General features: G+C 39.0%; 3 protein-coding genes across 4 annotated transcripts in view; 2 read left to right on the forward strand and 1 right to left on the reverse strand.

Annotated features, from left to right (window-relative positions):
- LOC145465995 (thiamine-triphosphatase-like) overlaps positions 1 to 14958 on the reverse strand; it is a 295791-nt gene that overhangs the window by 66867 nt on the left and 213966 nt on the right. The window lies entirely within an intron of this gene.
- LOC145465459 (beta-4C adrenergic receptor-like) lies at positions 608 to 5876 on the forward strand. The gene has a single exon (XM_081449239.1). It carries the CDS (start codon positions 2216 to 2218, stop codon positions 3173 to 3175), a length of 960 nt encoding a protein of 319 aa, XP_081305365.1. The 5' UTR covers positions 608 to 2215; the 3' UTR covers positions 3176 to 5876.
- LOC145466001 (uncharacterized) lies at positions 6044 to 13072 on the forward strand. 2 transcript variants are annotated; one of them, XM_081449794.1, is made up of 5 exons: positions 6044 to 7494; positions 9643 to 9746; positions 10970 to 11146; positions 11654 to 11788; positions 12974 to 13072. In XM_081449794.1, the coding sequence occupies exons 2-5, from the start codon at positions 9657 to 9659 to the stop codon at positions 13067 to 13069; spliced, it is 498 nt and encodes a 165-aa protein (XP_081305920.1). In that variant the 5' UTR covers positions 6044 to 7494; positions 9643 to 9656; the 3' UTR covers positions 13070 to 13072. The 2 variants fall into 2 exon arrangements, with proteins under 2 accessions (XP_081305920.1, XP_081305921.1); XM_081449795.1 differs by having other exon boundaries at positions 6044 to 9746.

Consider the following 14958-nt stretch of genomic DNA (forward strand, 5'->3'; position numbering starts at 1 on the left):
ATGGAACTTACTTTTGCTATCTAGGCGACTGATTATCTGTACTGAACAAACAAACATTTGCATAAGCACTTTCCCTTATGATCTAACTTCTGAAAAAGCTAAAAATCCTGAGATAGGTAAATATGTTTCGACAAATGATTGTAGCTTTGTGTCACGCACCGCCATAACTCTGAAATTAACTGATACGCTGGTTTTCAAACGAAGCACACTATTGGGCTGCAACATTGTAAACAGATATAAATTTACCCCCCCCCCCCCCCCCACCCCTGTTATGCCTGATGGAGATAAAAACTTTGATGGCTTTTTAGTTTTCGATTTTAGAAAATGATGACGTCACATGAAAACGATACACACTTTGGTTAGTAAGACTAGCATCTATCTTTAAAAAGAAGTTAGTTTTGTAAAAGAACATCAACGCGGTCTATAAAGGCTAGTGGAAATTTTAAATTTTCACTCCGAAGAACCCATTATTTTATGACCTTTTCAAGCACGTGCGATAATATTTCAAATTATGACCAATGAATCATTTTGGAAATCCGATCATACCAGAGACATATGACAAATCAACATGATATCGATCAGATCTAGTTGAAAACTAGCAGCAAAACTTTACATATAAGTTCAATGTACTTTCTTCCGAAAAAAAATCTACCTACGGTTTTCGTTGAAACTAAAACTTATCGATCTTGAACTCAGAATTGTGAGGGTGGTAAAGGGGAGATATAGATATATATAGATCACGTTTCACGGAAAATAAAGCAGCCCTTTCACAATTCACGAAAAATACAACATTGGAATTTCACGCTTCACGGAAAATAAAAGAGAACATTTTGGAAAATCACGGTTCACGGCGACTATGGAAATCACGATTCACGAGGAAAAAAAATGGCTATTTCTCATTTCACAGGAAATAAAAAGGGCCGATCACGGGTCACGAAAATACCCTTTACCACCCTAAATTGTTTTGTCAATTACAAAATTTACCACCGGAATTATTTCACATACATGTAATTTTTTATGTAGTCACTCGCAGTGCTACAAATGAACGTTCTACAACAAAACCGTAAATTACACTCACACGAAAAATGCTGGGAATAAAATCTTCTGAAACAGGTGGTAGGTACAAATCCTTTATTACTGCAAGCGGTTGGACTTCGTATTGTAAAATTGTTTTTAAAAGTTGTTTTCACGTCCTATTCACTCGGGGTATATATGTCCATATGATGTACGTATGTATATGTCCATATGATGATTTCTAAGCATGATTTTGACAGGCTAAAAACATATATCCAACTACAATCGGTGGACTTTATAGAATAGTACCCGCAAAAAAAAAAAAAGAAACAAAAAAAACAATCCGGGATATATAAGTCGGAATACTGAAAATTTGTAAATCTATTATGTTTGATGGGGATATCATTGGACGCGAGAACGCAAGAGCCTCATAAATAATTGGTTTCCGACTCATATGGTGCGGGTAGTTGTGCATCAATTTCCTTTTTGGCTTTTCACTATGATCTTTCTGCTGGTACGTAAATAAAATATTAATTATTCAAACCAGCCTACCGAATAAAATAAAAACATTCGTTCATGCTCTTACATGTAATCTCGTCTTTCATGAAATAGCCAATTCGGGACACTGCGGGCTTCGTTACTCGATTTCAAGATATATGGAGTGACTATTTAATCAGTGCCTTGAATATTAGGAGAAAAAGATTATCAAACAAAGGAAAACAAGGAGAACGTTAATGACGAAAGGAACAATTTCAAATCTATAATGACGAGGAAGGTTATATTAGAAAAAGCAGAGGAAATTAAATGAACAAAAATGGACAGAAAAGTGGTGCCGGAGGCTTCTTAGTTTTTAATCAAACACGTTTAGTAAGTTCACCAATTTTTTTACAATCACGGAAATTTATGTTCGACAGGAAAGTACAAGCGGTAGTGGTTATTTGCAGCACACTGTTTTCATTAACACTTTTTTTAAATCTTCAAATGTGACATGTATGAGGATCGGTTCAAAGAATTATAGCTTTGGAGAAACAGCGGTTTTAGCACCTGTGTTTCTTTGTTTCTTCTAGTGTCACGTGATGCCAACATATAAGAGTCCAGGATGGGAGGGTTTTGGTACAAAACTACTTTACACCTAACGTGAGAAGCACAAGCTTTACAAAACGCAGTTGTTTTTATTACTTTATAACCATAGCCTTCTTCCATGTCAAATCTGGAAGAGCTGCTGAAATTTCACAACGCACGGTTAGCCCGCGAACTTGAGTCCCGAACAACGCCCGTGATTGTGGCGGAGTCTGGTCTGATAGCATTCGTGGCCCTGTGCGCTTCTCTGGGAAACACATTGGTGTGCGTTGCGATTGCTCGAAACCCTCGCCTTCACACGCCGACTAATATGTTGATCTTTGCTCTTGCCATGACCGACATAACCATGTCGATTGCTACAATGCCTTTGACCGTGGGCGTCCTCATATCGGGACGCTGGATTTACAGCAACGAAGTCTGTCAATTCCAAGGCTCGTTTCCTCTGACCCTGGCGGTCGTATCTTTACAGTTAATGGTGGTCATTTCCGTGAACAGATACCTGCGTGTGGTTAAACCCAACCTGTGTCGCCGAGTCTTCACGACGAAGAAGTCGATTGGTTTCGCCGTGATGGTGTTTTGCTTGGCGTGTTTTCCAACTCTATCCCCGATGTTTTACTCTCGGGAAGGCTACATGTTTCACCCGGGAAAAGCGTACTGCGCTTTCGCCATGGAACAGAATTTCATCTTCGCTCTTTGCATGGGATTGGCGTTTATAATATCACCCTTTATTATCATGTCGTGCCTGTATTGCCGTATCTATTTCTCGGTGCGGAGGACGGTGTTTCCAAAAGAAAGCAACTCGAACGCAGAAAACCAGCAACGAACCGCACACGTGCAAGAAGTGAAAGTGACCAAAACGCTGGCCGCTGTTCTTGTTGGGTTCTCGTGTTGTTGGCTTCCTATTATGGCTATCGACCAAATCGACATGAACAATGGAGCACCAATGCTTCCCAGACAGGTTTATTACTTTTACGGTTTGTCAATCTACATGTCGTCAGCCATAAACCCAGTGTTGTACGGCCTCATGAACCGCTCGTTCCGGGCGGAATATAAAAGAACGATCACTTGCAAGAAGGCTTGACTTTCTTCACTGATTTCACCAACAAATTTGCATCACAGAACTCAAATATAAACTGGCTTTGACTAACCGAAAATGCGCTTAGTTTAGTACATAGCCGGTCTGTGCATTGAATTTTCTTGGCAGTAATGTTGAGAAAAAACTGTTGCAAGAGCAGATAAGAAACTGAAAGAAACTTTAAAACTATATTAAGCCAAAGAGCGCGTGTATTTGCTTTAGTGATATCACCTGTATTATATGTTAAGTGTGTTTAAAGCCACATGAATACTGCATGAGTTATTCGTAGCCAGTTTTATTTCAGAGCTGTTATTATTGTACTTAGAACCTTAATTTGTTAAGGAGGTTTCCATCTACATGTACCTACGAAAGACAAAGCGAAGAAGGAAAAATTGAAGACCATTATAACTGATCTTCAAATACGAAAACGAATGTAATTTGAGGCGTCAGGTAAAATATTGACTTTATACGTTTCTATTGACATTTTCAGTGCTATTGCTGGGAGCCATTTCACCTGCAGTACAGACATCGAGTTTATTTGACTTTGTTTTTAAATGTCAGCTCCTTCAAACACTTAAGTTTACACGGTCCTATTCCTTTCTGGATTCAATATAACTGATCGGCCCATAACAAAATTTGTTGATGTCTAAAAAGTGTTTATCTGCTCCTCGGGGAAGTTGAAATATCAAAAAATAATTTTTGCAGCGTAGAAGAACCCGACATTGAAGAATCGACCTCTGAAACTGTCATGCCGTTTAATTTTGACAGATTAAAAGAGTATTTTTCAACAGACAATTATTATCTGAAGAAGAATAGTTGTCTTTCACCAAGGGCCAAATTAAATTGAAATTAATTTCCTTGCCAAGAAAAACCAAACAAAGTAACATAGAAGTAACAGGAGTATATTTTTTTTGTTTCTCAGAAGGAGTCAAATTAAGGGCACGAAAATGTTAATCAGGCATTTTTTTTCCACTCCGGGCATTAAACTATATTAGATAAAGAGAAAGCGCAAAATATAAGCCTGTAAAGTTGCACTGAAGAGTCGCATTTTGTTTTCGTTTCTCGCACGCGCCTTATGCGATCAGTAGGATTTTCGGATGATGCGAGATATATTTCAAAAACTAGAAGGCGAAATACTAGAGAACGACATAATAATGGAGTAAATTAATCCCTTATTCGACGATTTAACATATAATACGCATGATATTTTACTCATTGCTCGCAAACATAATTCGGGGCTCGGAAAAAATTCTGCGTAATTCGCCACGTTTCTGCGCTCTTTAAGTGTTAAACCATTAGATAAGGATATCTGCAGTGACTGACGGATTGAAATGTTTAATTTCCTTGGAAATCTTCCAATTCGTTTATTTCAATGAACAGTGCTTGCATCGAAGGGCCAACTTGTACAGCTGTTGAAACTCAGCTAATCCCACGTAAAAAGTTATCGATGTCGTTATTTACATAACAACAACATACGAGTTATTTGCCAACGTTGACTTTTAGAAAGGGTCCTTTATTGATGTCCAAACCTAAATATTAGCTAAATTGAAAACATCTAAAATTGCAGAACGTACTCTTAACAAACGCTAAAATGTTGTGTACAGCAATTGAAACCCGAAAAAGCTATACTAAATATGTAACGAATGGAAGCAAAACAAGATTTGAAAAAACACATGATATAAAAGAGTTACATCGAAAGAGGCGATCTTAAATAAATTGCTTTGTAGTTCATTTACTCCACCTAAATTTGACTGGAAGAGACACTCAAGACGCGGAAGAGAGTAAGGTTTATTTGAAAACAAGTAGGTACTGGGTTAAAAGAGCTTTCGAAAAGTTTATTTGGATGTTTTTAATCCAGGGGCAGGACCAAACAGGACATTCAGCTGCAGTTTTCAGAGCGACAAAGACGTAAACTTAAATTCGACCCCAGTTTGGAATGGCTTAGTACGGGAATATCTTTTCCCTTCAAGAATTGAAGTCCATGGATCACGCGTGCACCACGCGCGACAAGACCAGATGACTTAAACTCGCCCGAAAATTCTTGTTGTCCTTGCTTGTTTTTAATTCTAACTACAGTAATCGCTTATTTGGAGGAAAAACTGACGCTTGAAAATTTACTCAACAAATTTGACAATGTTTTTAATTTGTGCACACAGTGGAATATTGAAGGATATTATTTTTAGCACCTTCACATCGGAAAGCAAGCGTTCCGCATTTTACGACATCCTTTTTTATTAGTCAGTACACTCATTTCCTATGTTTAACTGGGTAATAAAAATCAACAAGAAACACTGATAAAATTGTGTCAATGAAAGTTGAGTCTTACTGACCAAGGGTATTATTGGCCACAAAAAAGATATGATCAGGGGCTCGTTTCTCGAAAGCCCCGGAAACTTTTCGTGCCCGCAAAGCCATTTTTATTTAATCGGTATTTAAAGACAGAGAGGTGTATACGCCTGAAACTTTTTGTATGAAGAGAACATCTGTTCGTGTTAAGAATATATGAATAAGACAGCTCTGTAGTCAAAGGTTTGAGATTTTGCTACGGCTTTTCGGATGCGAAAACTTCTCGGGACCTTCAAGAAACGGGCCCCTTTTTTGGGTATCTACGATATCCGGGGCCGTTTTAATTTCGGTTCTTGTTTTGGTCACAATTCGGGCATAAATTATTTCGACTTTTCTGAATTTATAAATAGGTATTCGGTATATCGGGATAAATTAAAAGTATAAAAGTATTGATGTATACATATATATATATATATATATATATATATATATATATATATATATATATATATATATATATATATATTATTTATTTATTTATTTCTTTATTTAGAAATTTGAGGTATATTGGTATCAAATGGGGGCAAATATTGGGGTTTATATGGGGTATATTGGTGTCTCATTAACCACCCCCCCCCCCCGCCTTACCCTTCTCCAAGGCCAGACATGACAGATCGTGGAAACCGGTCTAGGGATTAGGCCATATCGGTCCAAAGAAAAATAAAGTGCTCTGATGACGGGAATAGACCAAAATATTTCCAGTCTTCTCAGGTTGTTGCGTGCGCGCGAAAACTGGAAAGCATTCCGGGTAAGAGCCCCGGCCAGGGACATTGTGTTGTGCTCCTGGGCAAGACATTTCACTGTCTGTCTCCACCCAGTCGTATAAATGGGTGCCGGAGAAGTTAATGCCAGGGGTTAACCTTGCGATGGACTAGCATCCCGTCCATCCCATCCCAGGGGGGAGTAGAAATACTCCTAGATGCTTTATGCAACGGAAAACGGGATGGACCACTTGGCCCGACGCGGACCTTCCATTTTAACCTAACCGCGCGTTGTTATAGTTCAGCGGTCCGTGAGACCATTGCACCGTTAAAACTAAGCTCATTCAGATTGTATTCTACAGGGTTTGTGTTGTGTATGTGGTGGCTGGTTGTAGTGTATCAAAATTAATCACGAGCACTTATATGGTGTTTTGGGTCGTCACGTACTGGATCGTTTTGGGAAATTCTGACAAGTATTTAAAGGATGAAAATTCTTGGAATGCTGCTATCCAACCTTTTGATCACCAGAAAAAATTAGAAGTCACCGAAAGTTCTGGTTAATTAGAGTTATTTTCGGACAGATTATGCCTCCATGGCACAAAAGACAAACTGATGACAAAAATTCCAATATCAACATTAATCTTGAGTAAACTTCCAGATATTTGAGTCCTCGAACCCCAATCTTTTCACCTAAAAATCTCACAGAGCATATAAAGGTAGCTAAGACAGTATTGATGTTAAAGAATGCCAGGATCTCCAAAACAGGTTACAATGTAAAGTCCCGCGCTGGGAACTGTTGAACTGCCTGAGTTTAATAATGTTTAATTTTCACTTGTTTCAGTTCTTGGCTTTTGCTAGCTTACTAGTTCTTACTGTAATAGTAGTAGTAATCTTTAACGAGGACACCAACATCACAGTAGAAGGGTCCTCAACTGTGCGCAAAAACAATGTCCCTTGTACAAAGGCAATGATAAGATAATGGTTACTTATTAAAACAAAGTTATGCGGCAAATTTAGCGGACCCTAAGCATTGTAGTCTGTCGTCAGAGGTTAAAGTCTTTAACCAATCACTTGTGTAGCAAATATTGAGCCTTGCCATGCATAACCTTACACAATTAGCATGTTTGATTGCTGTGTAATAATCAGACAACCGAACCGCAACGTTCTCGAGTATTCATCTGTCTTTTGAAGACTCGTGTTTTCTATTCAGTGTCTATTGTGGGATAAATCGAATCGAAGCTCCTTTTCCTCGCCTCATAGCAAAATTTTCACAAACAGGTAAGAAATGACAAGGATTGAGGGTTCGCTTATGTATTCTATAGGCGCTCGCGTCGAGGGCGTCTGTTTGCGTTTATAATTCAAATATTTCAAAACAAGTCAAAAAATGCTGGAGAAACCTTGATGGCAATAATCGAAAATGGAGGAAATTTGCAGTCTTTACTTAAAGCCAAGACTGTGACTGTGTATAAGTTATCTTACTTTCAAGGGCATTTGGTGAATGATTAAACCACATTAGTGTAACATCTGATGTTTTTGAAAAGACACGTATTTTAGACACGATATGGTTCACTAGTTTCTACTCTACTCATAGTTCCGCTTACCTCTATGAAATTCTGATGCTAGAAACACGTCTCAAGTTTAATAACAGACAGACATTATGGATCAGCCGTCCTGTTTAGGGTATACGACCCAAGTGATAAGATATTGGGAAATATAATTTCGGACATGTGTTATCTTATATTGTACACCGACCTTGGCATAATATATTTCGATAACTCATTAATGTAACAAAAGCCGAGAATTTTTCACCATTCATTTTGCAAAAGTAATTAACCGTAGTTTATCTCGTTGAATTTTCGAAGAAGGGCTAGTTTGTACACCTTTTATGTTCTGAAAATGAGGCTCAAGTTAGATCAAGGTACGCGGCTGAACGTGTGACGTTTAGTGAATTTTTATTTCATCGAGTGAACCACGAACCCTCTTAGAGCGGTTTCCGCAAGTAATGGTATTTGTTTTTAAGTCCCGTTTAATTTAGCTGAGCTCTCTAATTTATGTTAAACTCTCTAATTCCCCTAATTGTGAAATTCGTGTGGTCTCAAAGTTAATATATAGCTCACTGCAAAATCGTGAGAAGACTGGGAGAATATGTTAATTACATGTAGTTATTTTAGCGCCGTACGTAAATTACAAAAACACTAGACTAAATAGCAAAAGACCTAAACTGAGGGTCTGTTAGACTCTGGCGGTTTGGCACTTCAAGCCAATTTTGAGTGTCCGTTTTTGGGTACATTCACATTTATCTGGCGGTTAGCTTAAGCTCGCGCCTAGCTCGCGGTTTTCGGTTTTTGCGTGTTTTCGCGGCGTCATTCATACAGAGTTAAGAGGCAAAGAAGAAGTCATTTAATAGACACCAAAATTTTTTGTTCGCTGGTTACTGAATAGAGGTAGAAACAATTGTGGCCTCTGTGAGGAGAAATACGGTTATTTAGATAACATATCGAAAATAATTTCTTATTGCTGTTACTAAAGATCGCTTGTTATGATTACCGCTCCATTAGTACGGCAGATTCGGTTTTTAGGAGAAAACGAAAGCGGTTTCGAAGCAACAAAATATGACGGTTCGCGGAAAGTACGAGACTCTAGAGACCCTATTGATTGCAAAGACATGTTGCCCAGTGTAATGAGCAATCCAACCAAGCTTGATAGTTTGCACTGTGCTGGAAACAAAAAATGACGAAATGAAGCGAGACTTGAAATTAATGGCCTGTCTACTCAATTGATGAGCAAAGTCTTCAGTTTCGCGATGTTTCGCCAGTTGTTATTTCTGAGGTGGCTTAAAAAAACCACTGTAACGATGTATTCCCGCCATAATGTTGCGGATCTCTGAATTGTAAATTATACTTACATTATTTGGTGCTTTGGAGTGGGGCAGTGAAATATTGCGCTTCGATAATCCATCAAATATTTTCACTCGTGCGCGATGGGTCTAAACGCGTCACGTGACTGAATATGCTCCAGCTAAAACTGAGTAATATGCGAGTGATATTTCCCAATTTTAAAAACTGCGCATGTTGCGAGAAATATTTGAAGGATAATAAACACAATTGCCTCGATTCAATTTGGCCCGAAAATATGCTTATATTGATATTTGTTCTTGGACAGTATATCTGATTTGGTTCTCAAAGCTCGCAGTTTTCCTCGAGCTACGCTCTCGGAAAATTGTTCGCTTCTTGGAACAGATAATGTCCGCGGACAAATATCCGAGCATATTTTCCCGCCAAATGGATGCTATTGTTTAATTATCCTACAGTGACTGTGGTGTGATACTGTTGTTTACCGTTCCACCCTTTATACCACAAAAGGCATATAGTAACGAGAACGCACAGCATTTAACCTAAACCACAGACTGTTTTTTTTTATCATCAGGTTCACGACACAGGATGAGCAGCTATCCAGAAAATGATAAAACCGTTGTCATCAACGGTGACTATGTCCTGTCCGTGCGGGGATTCCTCAAGATTATCGAAAGTGTAAGTGAAACAGATGTGAAATATGGCCCGGAATGTTAGCCGGAGGTAAAGTGATCAAGACACGGCTGAACTGTCAAATATTTTCATTCAAATAATACTCAAAGAGCCTGACCATTGATTTAGCCTTGCGTACTTCAAATATTTTCTTTCCGAACTTGTGCGAAGGAAAGTTTTGATTACGCCGAGCTGGTTCCATGCATCACATGGGCCATTTGCTGAAATCAGGACTGAAGCTAATCCGGATTTGGGGTAGGATTTAACATCAACCTCCAATTCAGTGGCAAACAGTTATTGTAAAATATTATTTTACCCGCTCCATTTGAGATTAAGGCATTCATGGCATGCGTGTTTTGTTCCGACTCAGTTACAACAAAAAAATGTCAGGACCCGTGGGAAATGGCAGTCCTCAAAACAAAATTATCCCAACAGGCGAAAAAAAGCTTGTTCTTTTTTAAGCGCTCAAATCTGATACTCATAGAGAAATGATGACGTCAGAACGCCTTGCCTAATGACAGTACCGAACAACATCAGACTTGCGCTTAAATCCTTAAGGAGACACATGCAGCCCATAATTTTTATCTTAGATATCTTTTATTCGGATCCTGGAACGAGAAAATAGCAGCAAATCAAATATAAGAGGTAAAGAGTCCCTGAAGTTTACAGCTTGGTACGAAATGCTTCCGGGTGGAATCGGAGCCAATGAGGAAGACGTTGAGCCCGCGATTAAGGTCGTAATACAATCGCTCTTTCTTGCTTATAACGAAGCAGAAACGAAGCATACGAAATGGTATCGGAGATCTCGTCGAGGCGATATACGTTCTGACTTCTTCAGTCGTCTATATTTCTCCGCACTAGTAGTTCTATTTAGGCCATTTATTATTTCTCGGCATAAGAAGCAAGGAAGAGGGTCTGATATCGATGGGGACGCTGTTTTTTTCAGTTATCAGTTTAATTTTCGGCAGTCAGTCACAATCTCTTATTTCTCATTTCTCATTTTTTTTATTTCCAAGTGCATTTTGCAGATCTCAGATCGCAACTGTTAAAAAACCCCGCACTACATTTCTCGCCCGACAGTTGAAATTTAGACCAGTTCTCATACAATTAAACCCCATCCACAACCAAGAAACTGAGTTGGCTCTGACAATAACAGCTAATTGCGTGTTCATACGTTCGTGACCCTGTATTCGTTCGTTTCATCTCATTTCATTGCTCTTCTTTTATAGATACTCCTGCTGGTGGCCTTCATATTTGGTCAGCTTTATAGATCGTTTTACAGTCCGCCTCATCTTCCCTTCTTTTTCGTGGCTGTGTTTACTGGATTCATTCTCCTGCTGGCATTCTACCTCTTCTTTTTTTTCTCTTTGGATAAACAGTTTGATACTTTTAACTGGTATCTTTTGGTAAGTGTAGATGGAATTGACCTAATACCAAAAAAGAAAGAAATACTCAATGAGGGTTTTGAACTTTTTCTCTGTTCATCCCTCAAAAAAAAAAACAAAACACAAAAAACAAGAAACAAAACAAAACAAAAACCAGCACTTTAAAGTCCAATTCGATCTCAAAACAGTGGACGAAGAGCCCCTCTGCAGGACGTGCCCCTGAAAATTATTTATCTATTTATCATTTTTTTTTTACCACTTTCATACTTTCGCGATACTTGACTATCAGCTTAACCATAACATTTTGTTCTCGCGAGTGCTTTGAATCTTCATTCAAAATGGTGAGGTGACAAGCGCTGAACAATCCTAGGTTTAGGAAACACCCGGGGAGGGCCGGAGAGAAAAGAATTGAAGTATAGTCAGGCTGTGAAATTCTAGTCCTTTCTTGCTGTGCGTTCGCTTCAAGATTTTAGTACCAAAGAATGTTTCACAGGCAATTTCCTTCATCATTTCTGTGTCTCATTATAGGATATCATCTTCTGTGGCTGTCTAGCCGTGTTCCTTATAGCAAGCGCTGGACTTCTTGCTCGAGAGGCTGACTTCAAAGAAAGGCATGGAACTCAATTCACAAATTGGCTTTATGATAGACTGGTCACTGCTGTGGTACGTAACACCACATTTCCTTTTTTATTATAAGCAGCTGTAAGACTAAAGCATAACTATTATTGGGGAGCTTAAGCAATGACGACGGCGACTCCGGGGACGACAGAGGCTGGTAAAAATGAATTTATATTTTACCTTCGAATTTCGCAATTGTGTAGATCTGTTCAGTGCGCCGTCTCAGAGCCTGCTCAAGGTAAATATCCAACGCCACCGTTCAATTCCAAATGAAAATACGAGAAAATTAGCCGCCGTCATTTCAAGTTGTTGTTGTGCAGAGGTTGTTCTTCTGCTTGTTTGGTAGCGTTCTCGTTGCCGTTGCCGTCGTGGTTTGGTGAAGCTCTCTAATGGACACCGGCTGTAAGGGCTGCATCCTACGCTGCACATAATGCCCTTCAAGTCATTTATTTTTTTATTGTATTAATATTAGTATTAGTATAGTTTTTTAGCACTGTCCCCTAATTAGTATGGTGTTTTTATTCCCGGGCTATAAGATTTTTTGACACTTTAATAAAGTTCTCACTCACACTCACGCTCACTCACTACGTGGAGGAGTTGTTCGAACTTCAGGAGTACAAAAACAGAAATCCCACAGACAATTAAAAGTGTATTTTTGAAATGACTGAAATCGACTTTTGTTTGGTCTACTGTACGAGTGTCCTCTCTTTATTATTATTTAGACCACGTAACAGGAAGAAAATGACAGCTATTCACAAATGCTGAAACGCCTGCTCCAGGGGGCGGGACGGAAATTTTGAAAAGAATCACTAAAAACTACCAAAATCCTGCTTTGTGGGTGTGGCTTGAAATTTTTTTCACCCCTAAGAGGTACTAACCGACACTTTCATAATTTTCAAAGCGATGAATACTTTGTAAATGAAAAAAAAAAAAAAAAATTAGTGAAATCAGTTGATTGTCAAATATCTCCTGACATATTTTTTTCGGCTCAATGCCCTAAAGGGTATTGCGAAAGCTCTCGCCATTGAACTTTTGAGACTGAACGTCCTAAGAGGTTCAAAAACTGCGTTTTTAACCCTTAAAAGGTATGACGAGAACCTCCGTCCTTTTTATATGTAAGTCCCCCCCCGGCGCCTGTTACGCAGGCTAGAAAGACGGGGCGTACATGTATAAGTGACTCTTACTAGTTTACACGCGTTTTATAACTATTTGCGTTTCTTTTCTTTTCAGGTTCTTGCATTTGTTGTTGTGCTACTGCTCATCATAGATATCATTGTGAGCTTGGTCCAGTACCGTCGCTTAAAGCGAAGGCAAGCGGAACAATAAACCGGGAAACTTTTGTCACCTCGAGTTTACTCTCCAGACGCGTTGTGTGACAACACAAAAATCAACTGCTTGACTGCGTGAAGCTCCTCAGAACTCCAAATTTACATTGTCGTATTGAAGATGGTTTGGCCTCATTTTAAGCTTAAAGACTGAAAAGTGTTAATAAAACGTTACCTATGTTTTCTAGTTCATCACAGATATCTTATTTTTTAACAAATGATTGTTATTAAGAAAACCATTGTTGTCAGGAAAAGCAACTACGATAAAAAAAAATTTTTGCAGCGCAAAATTCAGGGCTTTAAGAGGCGTACTCTATAAGATTCGAGGTCGGCCACGGTATCTCACCGATTTGGCTGAAATTTTGCATGTGGTCTTGCTTTGGGGTCCTAACTACGAAATAGACGTTTTAAAAAACCTCGAATCTTTAAAAAGTTCTGTTAAATTTTACTTTGGTAGTTCCGAACATGGCCGGTTTCGGTCGGCCCCGAATGGGCGCCAACATGTCGGATCAAAGGACTTCTTGTCATCGTTCAACCATTAATGCGGCCTAAAAGAGCTATTTTTGTCTCACATTCTATGTCAAATACTTCTCTGAAATAAAACGATTCTGACGATTTGGTCATGACCGAGCGAAAAGTTGTTAGTGTACTTCCACGTTACTTTTGAGAGGCACATAAATTTACTGTAAATCGAAAGGATTGACAGTTTACTATTTAACCTGGACGTAGAGCTTTTATTGCAAGTTTGACAGAAGAAATAAAAAATGTGCAACTTCTTTAGCACGAGAGAAATAAAACTAAACAGGTGTGACCATTGTACGATTATTAACCAACCGTGTAACCGTTATTTCTGGTTTTCACTGTCACGCCATAGAAAATAAAAATCGCAAGCATTCAATAAATTAAGTGAAGAATCTGGTACATGATTGATGATTGATGTAAACACAACCTCACCAAGATGTAGGTCTGTGCGGTTTTTCATTCCCGCGTTATTCGGAGAGATGTTACGCCCATGCAAATTTATAGAGCTTTTAACAGAGACCCTCGGAGAGGCAAACATCTGTCATTGAGTTTTGTTATTAAAACGAAAAGCTATTACTCTACAGCCCCGACAGATTGAAATTTATACTTCTTCTAGTGCAAGAACTGTTCAGTGAGCAAAACCTCATCTTTTGACCTACGCGAAAGCCTTCTAGGACCGCCATTTCAATATCACGCAACGCGTAAACTTGAAAATTCAAAGATGCTCTATATTGCAAAATGAAGAACCCTGTCGAAATAACACTAGCTATAGCCACAAGCCCACAAGTACGCATTGCGGACCGTTTATTTTTTTCTGCCCTGAGAGCACGAGTCACGAAATAAAAGGCTTACAGTACCCGTTCTACGAGGCATTTGTTGCCACTTTGAACTAAAGATCAATTCAAAATCACAGCAACTACTCCGTCGACAAGCACCATACGTAGAGATATTGGAGAAACATGTGCGAGCTCGTTCTTGTTTTGACATGCAACTGCAAGCTGATCATTTCAATTGTGTCGCATACCTTGTAAAGAGAGATTGTTTTGCCCGCTGGTGGAGCTTCCCCATATCGCCGCCAACCAACCCAACTCCGTTTACCCTGTCGCCAACTGTCACTACGTCCGGTAAGATTACGCGATGGGAGAGATCGTAACGACGGTCTTCAGTCTCTGGCGTATCCTGGTAATGCTAACTTTAAGAATTCACAACATCTCACTGAACGAGCTACTTAGGTTTCCACTGTACATGTATCAACGTTTCTTCAGTACAGTGTTTCAATGTTAGTAAGGATCGATAAACTATCTTTTTTTGATACGCCCTTAATTACGCTAGCCAATGCAATTTCAAATTTTTGCTCAGAATAACGCG

Source organism: Orbicella franksi, chromosome 13, assembly GCF_964199315.1.
Source record: "Orbicella franksi chromosome 13, jaOrbFran1.1, whole genome shotgun sequence".
NCBI lineage: Eukaryota > Metazoa > Cnidaria > Anthozoa > Scleractinia > Merulinidae > Orbicella > Orbicella franksi.